Here is a 16584-nt window from a genome sequence, read left to right as displayed (position 1 = left end):
TCAGTGTAATACTGAAAATATTACAGAATAGATATAACCTGCAGTGTTCAGAAAAATCATAACATTTCTTTACTCCGGACCATTCTAGGAACAAGCATTCTTGAGCTTACCAGACACAAGTAAAATGTTTTGGCTCTTTTAAAAAAAAAAATAGAAAAAGATTACTCTTACCAGGTGCTGGATTCTCTTCCTGTCTGTCTCAGGGGTAAATTCAGTACTCAAAGGAACGATGCTCCGTTTTCGAACAAGAAGTACCCTGGAAAACAACATTTTTTTCTTTCAAAGAGAGGAGTTTTGCCATTTTTAATGGTTGTCTCTCATTTCATATTTAAGTTGGAAGAATAATTACATACCAAGGGAAGATTCTTTTTTGGTTAGTCAAAGAGCTCAATTGCTTCAATTTAAGCCTATTTTCTTTGGTGTAAGGCACTTTTCTCTGTAGCTCACAATTAAAACGCTCATTTTCAACAACTTAGCAGCAGCTGGGAATGGGATTTTTGGGAGGAAACCAACATGGGTAGGATTAAAATGAAGCCATCTTTCTTGTGCATCCAACCTGGAAAAAGACCTTCTGGAAGGGTTTTGAAAGATTGTGTCTACTCCACATACCACATTCCTACTCTAAATCAGGGCTATATGAAGCTGCATTGTTTTTAAAAAATACCTACTTTATCTATCCTTTTTTTAAAAACATGCTTATGGTCTAATTCTGTTAAAAGGAAAAAACCTCTGACAGTAACTTTTAATGGCTTTTGCTTTGCATGTGTGGAGTTGTTCTTTGAAAATACTCAATTTTAGGCTTAATAAAATGTAGATATTTAAATAACTAGAAATTTATTTAGTTAAAATAAAATGCTAAATGTCATCCATATTAAAGGAACATGTTGGATCTAATCAAATTATGTTCTGGGTTTTGAACTCACCTGCTATCACCTGCATTTGCCACATAGAGCTTTCCTTGCAGATAAAGAGCAACCAGTGCAGTGCAGCCTGCTGATTGGTTGCTTGCTTTCATTTCTTGACCTATCATTTTATCCTGTTGGTAAAAACAATATTTAATGATGTAAGACAGATATCAGATTTCCCAGCACTGAAGCTTAATTTCATCACCACTGTTCCCCACTGGTGGTTGATGAAAACAATTGCCAGTTAATATTTCAACTATGCTAAATTGTAAATAAACTGTAAGTAGAAAGGTTTATTATATCATTGTGCACATGATACGTATTCCTTATTGATATACGAATTTATAGCACAATATAGAACAAGAACCCAGAAAAGATGTAGGCCAAAGATAAACAACCAAAAAGTATTCACAATTCCTTACCATCGGCCATACTGACTTGATGGTTGGGAACTGAAATACAAGCCACCAGGGAAACATAGTTTGTTTTATCCCGATCTAGCAGCTCTCCTACCAGAATTGGAAACAGTAAAATTAACTCCATCAGCCATCCACAAAATATGACTAATACAAATTGCAATGACACAAACACAGTACAAACTGCATTCTCTCATAGCTATGTCCTAAAGTTGGTTGCAAATATGTTTCCGTTACATCATTTGCATTCCACGATTTATTCCTTTCCCACAGTGCACGCCATAATTCAATTCTTGGGACAATAATAAAAAAGAAAGTGGGATCACTCACACATTCCTGGAAGGCACTCTCCAAAGCTCCAATGACCACATTTTCTTGCTGGATTTTCTTTTCTTCTACAAACAGTGGATCATTCTGGCAAATACATTGCCCACTGAGGTGCATCGGAGGATTATCTTCAGTGATGCCTTCTATCACATCCTCTAGTTTCTGCCTGATGCAACAGTGCAGATAATTGGAGGCCATAATTGAAGCTTCTGAACCACCATGGCCATCAAACAGTGCCCAGTAATACCCTGTCAGGTACTGAAAACCAAACCATTGTCAGGATCATCATATGGGACATGCCTTCATGTTACTGCAAGGACATTTGTGAGACTGAATGCTTGATGTGGACATGGGAGACCCAGATTAAATTATCTGCTTGGGCATGAATCTCAATGAAAAGTCTTGACAAGTCAACAATATTTCAGCTTTGTCTTCATCATAGTAAGAGATGAGTAGAGGCCTGGACAAGTATGGATGCCTGCAAGCTAGTTATTAGTAATCATCAAGTCCGATCCCTTAAACAGTATCATTGCATGAAACTCAGTTGACATGACTTCTTGGCTGCTGTGCCTATCTCATGAAACAGCACTTCCTCAAAATCTGGATGGCTCCAACCCTGCCTGGTTTTTGTAAAGCTGAAAAGACTTGCTTTTCCTCCAGGAGTTTGATCCCACTCAATAGAATTATCTGTTTATTGAATTGCCTTGACAAAATTTCACGGTTAATGTTATCCTATGTTAATATTTCATTATATCTTATTTTTATTTTCCTTTTTAATTGTAAACTACCCTGTCATTTTAAGCATGTGGTTATGTGTGTGCGTGCAGTGTGTGTGTGTGTGTGTGTGCGTGCGTGCAAACGTATGCATTTGATTAATCAGGTAGAAAATGTAAGGGATAAAGTATTGTTGTTATAACTGAAAAGACAAGAAGCGAAAAAGGATAAGAGAATACTAATCAATCCTGCCTGCTAATCTCAGAAACAGCGGGAGCATCAGAAAAATGAGGTTCATACAGTAATTAAAATTTATTAAAAACTTTATTTGACTAGGAACTGCCTATATATTGCTTATCTTAGCTTAAAATGCCAATGCCAATTCACTTCTTGCAAATAAACTTAATGACAAATCAAGTGGGTACATGCCTGCCCATTCTACTCCTGCTTCATACAACTGACAAACCATCTCGCATGAGCACTCTTTACATACATGGTGCATAATTTACAGATGGCAAATCAATCTTATGAAAACAAAGCAGCTTCTGATCCGCCCCACCCCCCATGCCCAAATTATCATAAAAGAAATCAGATATCTTCCCAAAATACCCAAATAAAATTAAAGATAAAATGGCTGATAATCACAACTTAGCAGGAAAGTAGTTATTTCTTTCTGCAGGCATATGGAAGAGCTCACACATGCTTCTTAGGCATTTCAAGCATTATTCACACCATGAGGAATGGAAATCTCTTGTTTACTGTAAGCTGTGAAAATAATCAAGAGGAAGCCACAGAATCTAAAGCAGGGACTTGGTTTGCTTCATAAGGACCTTGGCTACCCACCTTGTAAAGTATGAACTTCCTTCTGCTTCAAATTTTATTCTGGACATTTTTATTTTTATTTAATTATAAAACTGTAAACCTTATTAATTCAAAGCTCATGCCTTTCGCAGGGTGTTCATAATGGTTTACTAACACATTTAAGAACCAAACAAGTCATTCATAATTGCCAGTATGAAGCAGCTATACAAATACTCTAATTGTTTGCAGAACAATGTAGTCTATATTAACAAGGAAATTTTCTTTCTTCCCACGATTACCAAGCTGAAATGAACAGCCCATTGAAAAGAAATCTTGCAGTGAAAAACAGGCTTTCCAGTCCCACAAGATAAATATTGGAAGGTTCTTAAAGAAAATCTTGGAACCGATCATCGCAGCTGCTAATTACAGTTCTATCTGGTTCTTTTCTCTCTGACCTTAAATATAATAAGACACACCCAGATGGGCAACATTATCATTCAGTTCCTTCCTCCTGGAAAATCTTAATGAAAACAGCATGTTTAGTTTTGATATCTGAACTCACCTCAGTAGAACACAAAATTAGCCATTGCTGATCCTCCTCTCTGCCATGCTCAAACTGTCTCTTCCTGATAGCAATCTGGCAACATGTTGCTTGGTCTTCATTAAATTCTGATTTTTCTGCATTAACAGTTCTGATGAAACAAATAATGATTGTTCAAAAGAGTCAGGTAAAAATAAGCCCAATTAATTTGTGTAAAGGAATTGAATAGAACCTGATCTATCATTAGTATATCTTTTACGCTGTAGTCAGTGGTGGTATTTTATTTTTTACTACTGGTTCTGTGGGCATGGCTTGGTAGGCGTGGCAGGGGAAGGATACTGTAAAATTTCCAGTCAGAGGTGGGATTTGCCGGTTCTCCAAATTACTCAAAATTTCCACTACCGGTTCTCCAGAACTGGTCAGAACCTGCTGAATAGCACCTCTGGCTGTAGTCCTATACATATTTACTTGAAAGTCACGTCCAATGAACTTGGAGGGATTTTCTGTAGGCAAAGATGCTAATAAGTATTTCAAATGATAGATATGGAGCACAGCGCAACAAAATCTTGATCTGCAATGTTAAAAAAAGAGCTAGTGGAACTGGGGTCGTGAATATTTCTGTTTAATATTCACACTATCTTTCTGAGCTTCAAACAAAGGTGATTCTTGTTCCATTTTTCTTTTTCCTTTATTCATTATCAGATTCTCTGAGCCCCATAAGTACAGTATGAAAATCCTCTCTTCAGTGGTCCATATCTCTTCTGGGCATGTCCATTTCTGTCTAAAATATCCTTGAACAATTGCAGAGTCATTAGATAAAACCTGAAGAAGGCCCTAGCCTATCTGCCATCTGTTTTTAACTGGACAACAATGGCAGACTCCTAGCAATGGGTTCTAGATTTACTGTATGTAACAAGAAATAACAGGAGATTTGGGAAACTATAAGACAAGTCACAAAGATTATCAACTTTGTTATCTTTGGAATCTGTCTTTTTCTGGTCCATTAATTTATGCCTCTTTATATAATTAGCCATTCACTTCCTTAATATAATCTAATTCATGCAAATCAGCTGCCTGGTTTAAAGCCTGAAGGGCTTCTATCTCTAGTCTAGAGGATATGAAACAATTTTCTGATCTCACAGCTTTTCTAGCTGTAAGCTTAACTGCTTTGATGTTACAAGATTTTGCAAGCTAAAATAAGATTAAAATAAAATAAGCTGATGAAGTTGAATAACGTGTGAATCCTAGTTCTGCAAGAAATCCCTCAATTCAACCAATACATCATCAAGTTTCAGACAATGCCAACTCATTAAGCAGTCTTTCATCTTAACAGGGAAATACAATCACAATTTTTCAGGCCCCAAATCTGGTAAGTAGGGAGGGCACATTTAAATCTCCACAACTGGGCATGAACTTGAGTCCAATTTACAGACTCTCATAACTTGTGATTAGGTGGATACAACCAACAATTATATTATCAATGACATGGAAACAGTCTGCCTCTGCCTGTATGCAAGAATACCATATTTCTGAGAATAGTCTCTCAACCAAGTATTAAACAGACTTAATCCTTCTTAACTTCTGAAACCAGGTAAGGTAGCAACAAAACAAGGTAATGGAGACTTCTCATGAATAATCAAAACCTAAAATGGCACCAGCACTCCCAGGGGCTTAGCTATTACCCCAATCTGGTTGTATTTCTTAGAACTCTACATTTATCTGTGAATTCTATTTGGGGGATGAGCTGCTCTCACCTTTCTTTGCGTCCCCAGGGCTGTCAAATTCATGGGCTGGATGCATTATGGGCTGGCCACGCCCACGCCTGGTTTAGCAAAGGGGGGGAATGTTTTGATATATCATGTGACAACGACGTGACGACGTGACTTTGACACCCCTGCTTTAAATGGGCGTTGGTTCTTACCTGATACGCCCCTTCTCGGCGAGCCCGAGGAGCATCCAGAGACTGGGATGTGCTTCTGAGTCCTCTTCTTGCAGGCTGAGCTTTAGATGAGGAAACGCTCCGCCCCCTCACGTGGTATTGCGCAGCGTCTCCCCAGTTTTTGCGATAACGAGAAGAGAGGTTATTAATTCTTTCTGATCTACTATTGGCTCCTTGGCTGAAGCAAGAGTCCCCACCAGACGGAGAAATTAGGGTGGGGCTGGATGCTCCTCGCGGCTCGCCGAGAAGGGGCGTATCAGGTAAGAACCAACGCCCATTCTCCTCGAGCCGCTCGGAGCATCCAGAGACTGGGACATACCAAAGCTGGGCTGTCCTACGGGTGGGACTCCGTCTGGCCCAAAGGCCCCTCCGGATCACTGATGACCCTCTGTAAGACCCGTCGGCCAAAGAGGCCTCCGCTGAGGCGTACGTATCTATTTTATAATGTCTGATAAACGGGGACGGAGAGGTCCAGGTGGCTGCCCGACAAATGTCAGCGATGGGGGCTTGCGTGGCCCAGGCCGCCGAGGTGGCTGCACTTCTGGTGGAATGGGCGGTTATTCCACCCGGAGCGGGCAGGGAATGGGAAAGGTAGCACCGCAATGGTGGCCCTGATCCAGCGACTGATGGTGGAAGGAGAAACCTTAAGCCCCAGTGACCTGGGTTGAAAGGATAGGAAGAGGGATTCCGACTTTCTCATGGATTGAGTGCGGTTAATATATATACGCAAGGCCCTTCTAACATCTAGGGAGTGCCAGAGGACGCCCCTGCCCTGGAGGGCCTAGGCCAAAAATTTGGTAGAACCAGTTCCTGTGACCTATGGAAGGGAGAGTTGACTTTGGGTAGGAAGGTGGGGTCGGGACGAAGGACCACTCGGTCTGCATGGAACACGCATAGATCGCTCCTGACTGACAGAGCTGCTAATTCCGAAACTCGACGAGCAGAAGTAATAGCTACTAGAAAAACTACCTTAAAGGTGAGAAACTGAAGGGATTAATCCCTCAAAGACTCGAACGGGAAGCAGTAAGAGAACGAGGACCCTGTTGAGGTCCCATGTGGGGAACCTGTGAACAGTGGGAGGGCACAGGTTGGTGGCGCCCTAAGGAAAGATCTAATTCGGGGTGATGAGAAAGGGAACCGTAGTTATCACAGGAGACCACGGTTGAGAGGGCAGAAAATTGTAGTCTCAGGGTGTTAGGGTGCGAGCCCCTTGCGAAGGCCTTCCTGAAGAATTCTAGGATCTGAGCCACAGAGGAGAGAGGGGATCAATCTGAGACCCGCTACACCACTTGCAGAACCCCTTCCAAGTGGCATCATAAATTCGTGTAGTGGAAGGTCGCCTGGCGGCCAAAATAGTGTCGATGACTTGACTGAGGGCTTCTCACTAGTCAGGCGGATCCGCTCAACCTCCAGACGGCTAACTGGAGCCATTGAGGCTCCGGATGCAGAAGGGGCCCCTGAGAGAGGGAGACCCAGTCCGGGGATCCTCCATGGGGCGTTACCGACAAAAGCGGAGGTCCGCAAACCACGGTCGCCTGGGCCAATAGGGAGCCACCAGGAGAAGGTCTGCTCTCTCCTGTATGAGTTTCTGTATGACTCTGGGAACTAACGGGAACGGAGGGAAGGCATATAGGAGCCCTGGGGGCCATGGGCAACACATGGCGTTGTGATTCTCCGACCGGTGAGACGGATACCGGGAGAAGAACCGTGGAAGCTGAGTGTTGGACGGGGAGGCGAAAGGGTCCACCACCGGAAGGCCGAATATTCTGGACGCTTCCTCAAATAGGGATGGATGGAGACGCCATTCTGCCTGGTCCACCGTGGCCCTGCTCAGCCAGTCCGCCTGAGTATTGTCTACTCCGGAGATGTGTTCGGCTTTTAGAGATGGGAGGTTGGATTCTGCCCAGCGGCAAAGGCGCTCGGCTTCCCTCATTAGCTGGATGGACTGGGTGCCCCCTTGCCTGTTGATATGGGCCTTGGCCGTGACGTTGTCCGTGAGAACGAACGTGATGTTTGCGGATCTGAGGAAAAACTGCACAGGGCCAGATGGACAGCGTGAAGCTCTAGCCAATTGATGCTGCACCTCTGCTCGGTCGGCGACCATTTGCCCTGTGCCGAGGCGAGTCGAGATGAGCGCCCCAACCGGACAGGCTTGCGTCCGTAGTGACGGAGAGTCATTGAGGTTCCGCAAAGAGGTGGCCTCTGTTGATGGCGGATTGGTCCACCAGAGAAGAAACGTGAGGACCCTTGGAGGGACCCTGATTCTGGCCTTCGAGTAGCTTCTTCCGGATCGTTGGAACGGGAGCAGGAACCACTGGAGGGATCTACTGTGTAGACGGGTCCAGGGAATAATAGAGATGGGTGACACCATTTTGCCCAACAATTCAGAGAGGTCCAGCAAGGCCACCCTCCTTGAACGCCTGCTCTGTTTGACCAGGGCTTGAATGCTAAGGAACCTCTCCGGAGAGAGGAAAACTCTTTGAGAAACAGAATAAATTATGGCACCCAAGAGGTTGATTCGGGTGGAAGGGGTAAGTTGGCTCTTTGCCAATTGACTAGAAACCCGTGTGCCCGTAAGGCGGAGAGGGTGACCCTGGTATCCCTGACTGCCTGGGATTTGGACGGGGATAGAATAAGGATAACGTCCAAGAAGCAGTGGAGGCGGACGGGAACGCTCCTGAGATAAGCCGCCAGGGCCGCCGGGACCTTGGTGAAGGTCCGGGGCGAGGCCAGTCCAAAGGTAGGGCCACGTATTGATAGTGAAGGCTATTATGACAGAACCTGGGGAATTTGTAATGGGAAGGCCTGATTGGAATATGGAGGAATGACTCCGAAAGATCTATGGAAGATAACCAGTCTCCCGCCTGGTGCCTAAAAGAATTGATTGCAAGGAGTGCATATTGAACCTACGCTGGATAAGGTGACGGTTGAGCCGTTTCAAGTCCAGGATGACTCTCCAACCCCCAGAGTGTTTGGGCACCCCAAAGAGATGGGAGTAAAAGCCCTTTTCTCTCTGATTCGGAGGGACAGGTTGAATGGCCTGAATGTCAAGAAGATGATGGATGGCTGCATCCATTGGTGCACGTTGGAGGGATCCTTGAGGAGGGGGATGGGATGAAATAATCAGGGGGCGGACCTGAACTCCAGGGCGAGACCAAACCTGATTGTGTCCCTAACCCATGCATCGGATGTGGATATGTCCCATTGGGCAGCGAAGTGGCTGAGGCGGCCGCCAATGGGGAGGGAGGAAGAGGCTCCACCTTCTGCAGTAGGGCCTTCCTCCCGATCCCGAAAGGGTCTCTTGTAGCTGCCACCGCGTCTGGTCCTGTCGCCCGGGACCGTGCGGTCCTGGGATCGGAAGGAAGGGGGTCTAGGGTATCTGGGCGGGAAGGGGTAGATACTTTCTCTTACTGCGGCCCTCGACCAACAGTGGTTCCAAGCTGGGCCAAACAGTTTATCTCCTTAATGGGAGCAGTGGCCAGCTTGACCTTATTCTTTACGTCCGTCTGCCAGTGTTTGAGCCAGCGTGCGGCGAGCCGTGACGTGCGATGTGATGGCCCTGGAAGAGAATTTTACCGACTGGTAAGTGGCGTCAGCCGAGAACTCGGCTGCAGCCACTAACTTCGCTATGTCCTGGTGTGCTCTGAGATTGGAAGCGGGACGTGTTCCTTGAGCTGACGTAGCCACCGGATAGAGGACCTTGTGAAAAGGAAGCGGCCATAGCTGATTTAATGGCCCAGGCGTCATATAGGTGGGCCCTGCGCAGCGCCAACTCGGCCCGCATGTCATCAGGTTTCGAGGCCTCTAGGGCCTCACAAGGGGTAGAGGAGAATACCAGACCCACAATGGGGTCATCAACTTCCGGAATGTTCAGAAGGCTGATAGTGCCGAATCGAGATTAAAGAATCTCTTGTCTTGGCTAGAGGGTGTAGGAGGGGTCCCTGTGGAGGTGAGTTGCTTCGCTACCAGATCCACGAAGATGGAAGGGAAGGGATGACCTCAGCTTCCACCACTGGTTGGGTGAAATGGAGTCCTCCGGGCCCTCTGGGACGGGGGGAAGGTTTGCAGGGGACTGGGGAAGAAGGCCAGAGACATACGTGGCCTTAAGGAGGAGGGACTTGAACATGTGCGGCTTGAACAGCCCCCAAAGTGGGTTGGTGGGGAAGTGCCCTCGTCCTCCGACATCTCCCCTCCATGATGTCAGCCTCTAAGAGGGTTTCACTGTAGCGGGAGGATCCCATCTGGGAGTCCTCTTCCTCTTCCCTGAAATCCCCAAAGTCCCCTTCCTCCTCCACCTGGGCCCCAACCGGAGGAGGGCTGTCCCTCTGAGAGAGTACCTGATCAACTGGGGGACCGGTTGTGGAAGGGATCTGATGGATAAAGAGTCGTGCTCGGAGGCTCATGGAGAGAAGCCTGATCTGGTCATGTGTTGTAGTCCCTCTGCAATGCTCTGGCGGATGGCTGATTCCATCCAAGCCCTGATGTGAGGCGGAACCTCGGAGGTAGAGGGTTCGTCCTGGCGCAGACCAGCAGTAGTGGGTGTAAAAGTGGTTGGAGGAGGAAGTATTGACGGCTCCGGGCGAGACTCCCTGAACGCCTGTCAGACTCTTTTTCCAACGCTTTGTGGCGCCTTGAGGCGTCACGTTGGGAGGCCTTGGAAGGTTCCTTGTCCTGTCTAGAGCCCTTAGGTTCCTTGTCCTGCCTGCGCAAGTAGTGGGACTTTGCCTTAGCCTTCAAGGAAGGACGTTTAGAGGATTGTCGTCTGCCATGTTAGATAATAAATACTAGCAGGGCGGTTGGCTCGCCCAGATCAGGCCTGGATGAGGCGGGTGACGATGAAGCTGGCCCGCTCCCCCTTTTGGAATTTGTTATGTACAGAGATAACAGAAATATATATACTCTAATTTGTAATTTTTCTTCTCCCTTTATTTATTTTTATGTTTTATACCAGGTGAATATACAGGTTCTCCGTATACCTCTATATATCTATGAGAAATATTGATGTACAAAAGGAATTTTTTTTTCTTTTCTTTTTGTATTTGTATTTCACATTAGGTGACAATATGCAATACATTAGCTTCAGGAGCTATACAGCCCTGGTTTTAAAAATATCATATATTTTTTTTTTTTTCAATGTCATTGTAACTTTGAACAGTCACTAAACAAGCTGCTGCAAATCAAGGATAATATGCATTGTAGCCACAGATTTTTCAATGGGATTTAAACCCTCTATCAGGAATTGAACTCTTGGTGTTTTTTGTTTTTGAAATCTATATAAACAGTAACCGTAACAGGAGAACTGTATCTCAGTACAGGCCAATCAGTCAAATAAACGCCTGAGGCCTAGAGTTGAAGAGAGGGCCTCTGGCAGCAGGCCTCCAGACAAGAAAAAGAAAACCGGAGGGGGCTGCAACTTCGCCCAAACGGGCTGCGGGAGGCCAACAAGTAATAAAAGAGCGGGCCAGGTGGAAGAGATGGGCAGCTAAGCTTTAACCCAAGGCCTGGAGCTCCAATTCACCGCAGCTAAGTATTTGAAAATGGCGCCCACCACGATGCGGAGCCAAAATGGCGGCCGCAAGCTGAACCGTCGGGACGCCTTCGGGACGGAAAAGGAGGGCTTGCTGGTCAGCTCAGCTCCTAGGGCCCTAGGGGCGATGACCCTCCCGATCGGCGTTTAGGTGGGGGGAATCCAGCAATAAAAGAAATGCGTGCCATAAGGCAACGCGGAGGCAGCGACGCGATCTGATAAGGGTGGGGGTCGCGCTATCGCGCTGCGAGCCCACAGCTTCGCCCAGGGATGGGGAAAATTTTCCCTTAAGTCCAGACCCTTTGCGCAGGAGGAGGAAGGAAAGGCAAACCTTATGAAGACGAAGTTGGAATAGGCAAGAAATAGGCAAGAAATGTACGATCAGCCAAGGAGCTCTCTGAAAACACAGCCTGACTCTTCGAGGCTGAGCAAAAGACTGGGGAGACGCTGCGCAATACCACGTGAGGGGCGGAGCGTTTCCTCATCTAAAGCTCAGCCTGCAAGAAGAGGACTCAGAAGCACATCCCAGTCTCTGGATGCTCCGAGCGGCTCGAGGAGAATGATCTCACATATGATATTTTTTTCCAATATGAATTAGCCATAAACCTCCTACAAATTGTATACCCAACCTGGGACGGTTGTCTCTTCCACCTAGCATGCAGCTTCAGGAGGGATACACACGGAGCAATGAAGGAGGAAGGGAACATCTGCCTAGTCAACCAGATCAGCCAAATCAACCCTGGCAATCAGTGGGGTGACAGATGTTGCAGCCAAATTGCCCTCACATCCATCCAACTTCCTATAAATCAGTTTCACTCTGCTGAAATTTCATGAACACAGGAAGTAGCTGACATGCAAAATGTTCTTTTCTTCTTAATCACCATGTACACATAGTGTACTCTATTTCAAAAGACAGGCATCTGCTATATTTTTGATTCAATGTTTATGTCATGACAAAATTGGTGATGTGAATCTTTGGTCATAAAAGAGTAGCAACTCTAGCAAGAGAGGAAGATAGTCATGCAGAAAAGAAATATAAAAGCAGAAGTGAACAATACAACAAATCTTAAGAAATCTCTCCAAGTCATGTGATGGATTAGGTAACTGATTTTCAAACACAAACAGAGAGGAACTATATTGTCTCTTTCTTTCAAGGTTATCAGCAAAGATGAATCTCGAATCAACTTTGTCTTAGTAAGAATATTTTATCTTCAACGTTTTAGTTAGTTAGGCTCTATTTGATATGGTTCAACTAAGTAACTCTGTGGCCAAATGGTCTCCCTCTTCACTTGACTGCAGTAACAATCTACAGGCTCATATTGGGACCCCCAAGGTGCTTTTTTTTCCAAAGGCAACTGGCCTTTCTTGTTTGTTTTTTCTTTGAAAACATTTTGCTTTTCATCCAAGAAGCTTCTTCAGTTCTTCAGCTTCTTGGATGAAAAGCAAAACGTTTTCAAAGAAAACATCAAGAAAATCTAGTGGCCTTTTGGAAAAAAGCACCTTTGGGACAACCATGACTTAGATGACACCCCCCCACCCAACACAGCACAGTAGAGTTGCCAATAAAGCAGCAACCTTGAAACAGGTGTCATTTCAGCAATTGAAACCTGGATGCATATTCCTTTCTACTGTAAAAATACTGTATATACAGTATACCGGTATATATTTGTCCAGAATCTGCAATCTTCTACAGCAAGTTTTCTCATTCTCACAAGAATCAACAGAAACGAAGTTTAATAGAAATTCTAACCAATCATTGGCCATGTTGAATGGGGCTTCTGAGAATTACAGTTCAAACTCATCTAGAGGGATGGAATCTTAAATGTTTATCGTCTTTTGCTGCCTTATGCAATGAATCTTAATAATATTCTTCATTTATAGTCCATTCTCTTGGCTTCTGAATGCTGTAGGAGAGCCTTCCTCAATCCTTCATGATTTTAGACTTTTCCTACACATTGCACACATCTCACACATGTTCTAGAAGACAACAGAAATGAACCTTCAACCAATATTCAGATCCAGTTCAGGAGGGAAAGATTAGGGTGAAATATTCAAGTAGCTGTTTGACCCAAGGTAACGTAGCTCTCCAAACAAGAACATTCTTATCCATTTCTACCAACACATGAGGCTCAACTCAATTTACTGAAAATTCGGCTTTTGACTAACATGTCATTTTTCTTACATTGAAATGAGTTATAACATCTGATCCTCTGGACTTGTTTTTCATGTTTAGCTAACTTCACTGAATATGCTTTATCTAAAGGTCCCTATCTCAAGGAAAGGTTAAGACTTTAGCGCAAAAATTTCAGTCCAAGGAGGAGAGAAAAAGGGCCCCTTTTGTAATAGCCAGATTTTCCAAGTTAGGCAGAAATCTAGTTTAGCTTTTTCAGCTGCAAAATATCATGGCCTCTGCTGGAAATAAGAATGGTTTTATAATAATATAAAACGTGCTAATATTTCATTCTATCATCATATTAAACCGATGCATTGTCCTATAAACATACTTACCAATAGTTACCTTGCTTATTAGGTATGGCTTCAAGCAGTTTTTTTGTATTTTACCTTTCTATTCACTAGAATCCTTGAGATTAGTAATTAAAATATAAAATACAATAAAGACATGACATTGTGGCAATAAGCCACAGAATCCCTGCTTGAATAATGCTTAAAGATATTCAAGATAATTGTATGAGTACCTTATTTTAAAAGGTAATGAAGAATTATGTAATCATACAGGAGTGCAGCATATTTGTTTCACTATGGATTGCTGCACTTTAGATCAAAGTCACTCGCTTGTTGAAGCAGAGAAAATCTGTTCCCTTTAAAATTCTTCCCCTTTAAAATGTAGTTTTCAAGGTAAGGGTTCAATTTACTGCAGTATACTTGGCAATTAATATTTTAAAGGCATGAACAACCTAAAGGCACTCATCCACTTCTTCACCACTTGATTCTTTTTAAATCTCATTCCTTTGCAAGAATTGTTTGTTGTCCTCTGCAATGATGCAATAACTGAAGCAAAAAAACTCTTCCTCATCTCTTGCCCTGGGAAAGTAGTATTTTCAGTCCCTGATCCTAAGTGAGCAGCAAATTTACATATTGGGTCCAGCAGCTTTACGGGCAATGAACATAGCAGTGTGATTTCCCACCCAACTATTGAATAGCAGCAATTAGCTAGTTACAATTTCTAACCTTTCAAGGGTAACTCCATGGAGAATAGGGGTATATTTGTAATGATGCTGTAAGTGTTGCATGGACAGAAAAACAGAATATAAATTTAGCTGGAATCAAATATGTTAAAATCATCCCACTGAGAAATTTTAAAGGCCGCAATGCAATACTAAGATTATACTGGTTCAAAGAAGTAGCAGATGGCACAACCAGGCAAAGCTGAACGTAATATTGCCCAGTGGTGGGATTCAAATTTTTTTACTACTGGTTCTGTGGCTTGGTGGGTGTTGCGTGGCTTGGTGGGCATGCCAGGGGAAGGTTACTGCAAAATCCTATTCCCTCCCCACGCCACTAACCTGCTTTCCAGCTCCATTCTCCCGTGCAGGGCACAAAAGCAGATCCAGCCCATCAGCTGGGACTCAGGAGGCAGAAAACAGATGGGGGCAGGGCCAGTCAGAGGTTATGTTTGCCAGTTCTCCAAACTACTCAAAAATTTCTGCTATCGGTTCTCCAGAATTGGTCAGAACCTGCTGAATACCACCTCTGATACTGCCTCTAAAACCCCAGAAAGAGGTTTAAATTATGGTCTAAGAATCAGATTTGAAATGCAAATAATGAAGTTATTGACAATACAAATGGGGAAATCGAAACTCCTGTTTTGTTTCTTGTCTTTCCTACCAGTGCTCATAAAATATCCTTGCAGAAAAGGAACTCATAACAAACCTAGGCTAATACCATTAATTTAACAACAGACAACTGTGTAATAAAGCAAATGTAGTTCTAGGGAAGCCCTAACACACATTTCTTTAGGCAGATGCAATGATAGGAATCTTTACTAGTATAAATACAACTGAAGTTATGAGTTAATTTCATAAAAAGTTATTGCAAAACTCTCATAAAACTGGAAATTCTCCTTATGCTAGTTTTCTGCACATAAGGCCCCAGATATTGTATGGACACTATGGCACAATGCCATTGACAATAACTATTATGATGTTTTGCCATGAAATACTTTATAATACCCAAACAATACCTACCTGATTATTGTATAAAAGATGCTATCACAATGCAGTTTTGGTTTTTGAATTGCTCCTAAATACAAATACTCCTTGACAGCAGTTACTGAATAGATATTAATATGATCCCAGGTAACATAGAGCTTTCTGTCTGTAGTTTTAACATTAATATCTTTTAGAATTGCAAGGTAATGAGTGACCTCATAATAATGTCTAAGTTCTAAAGTTGTGAAAAAGTAAGGTGAAAGTGTATGTTAACCAAAGCTTGATAGCCCATCCTAATGTAAACTAACTTCAGTAATTTTCCAGACTCATGGTTAGGAAAATTGCTTAAAAACAAGGAGACATTTTCCTTTCCCAACTTGGCACTATTCATATATAGATGTCTCTGTTCATACCCCAAAGACAACATTTGTTTCTTCTAGTCTTATTCTTGTCTTACTTTTATCTGTTCTTATCCTCAACACAGTTGCTGAAAGGTACAAAAGGTTACTAAAAATACCACGGGTATAGACTGGAACGTTGTAATAACAGGCTTATTAAACTGAACTATTTTATAGGACTTCCTACCACTTTAATAAGCTTGTTTTTCAGCAGAACAGCAACAAGGGAGATGCGTTACTGCTATTGTAGCTGTCCCGCAGACACATCATTGAGTTGTCCTTGAAACAAGTGTGCAACCTTCCCAAAGAAAACTTAGTATCCGAGAGAGGCCACCAAGCCCTGAGGCAGCAAAAGTCAGGCTTCTCACGGGGGCATCTCCTCGTCCCCCCGTCTTAACTGTTTCTGTCAAGCAGCCTTCTACCTCAGGGTGCCCGGGATACTCACTCGGCATAGCCCGTGTTCCACTGGAGAGGCCTGTCCCGGGAGGGGCAGCAGATGGGTCGCTTCCCAGGCAACTTCTCCGCGCAAACTGCTCCACGCAGGAATTTGGGCCGCCTGTATTGCAAAGGAGCTGGCGGTGGCTTCGGCTGCTGCGAGCCTCCCTCCTCTGCTGGTTGTTGCTGCTGCTGATGAGCAGCGCCTTTTCCGCGCTTCGTCTCGCCGTTCAGGAAACACTTCTTAAACCAGCTTGAAGACATTAACTGAGGTGACCGAGGCCCCATCCGACCCCCTTCTTCTTCTTCTTCTTCTTCTTTTTCTTTTTCCAGCGAACTGAGCGGACTACTATATTAAGGCAGCGCCCAACCCGCAGCGAGCAACAGCAGGGGCGGAGAAGAGGCGTTCTTG

The 16584-nt window shown here is 44.0% G+C and overlaps 1 protein-coding gene across 1 annotated transcript in view; it reads right to left on the bottom strand.

Annotated features, from left to right (window-relative positions):
• Nucleotides 1-16584, bottom strand: part of PPM1M (protein phosphatase, Mg2+/Mn2+ dependent 1M) — a 26147-nt gene extending 9563 nt beyond the window's left edge. The window contains exons 1-5 of the mRNA XM_026683544.2: nt 16183-16584; nt 3726-3855; nt 1652-1906; nt 924-1036; nt 172-256 (exon numbers count right to left, since the gene is read on the bottom strand). Of these exons, the coding sequence (XP_026539329.1) occupies nt 172-256; nt 924-1036; nt 1652-1906; nt 3726-3855; nt 16183-16460 (861 nt within the window). The 5' untranslated portion in view covers nt 16461-16584. The remainder of the gene's footprint in view (nt 1-171; nt 257-923; nt 1037-1651; nt 1907-3725; nt 3856-16182) is intronic.

Source organism: Notechis scutatus, chromosome 2 (assembly GCF_049901735.1).
Source record: "Notechis scutatus isolate UNSWTSFEM ecotype Mainland chromosome 2, rNotScu1.2, whole genome shotgun sequence".
NCBI lineage: Eukaryota > Metazoa > Chordata > Lepidosauria > Squamata > Elapidae > Notechis > Notechis scutatus.
The sequence above is the reverse complement of the archived record's forward strand: the minus strand, read 5'-3'. Positions and strand labels throughout refer to the sequence as shown.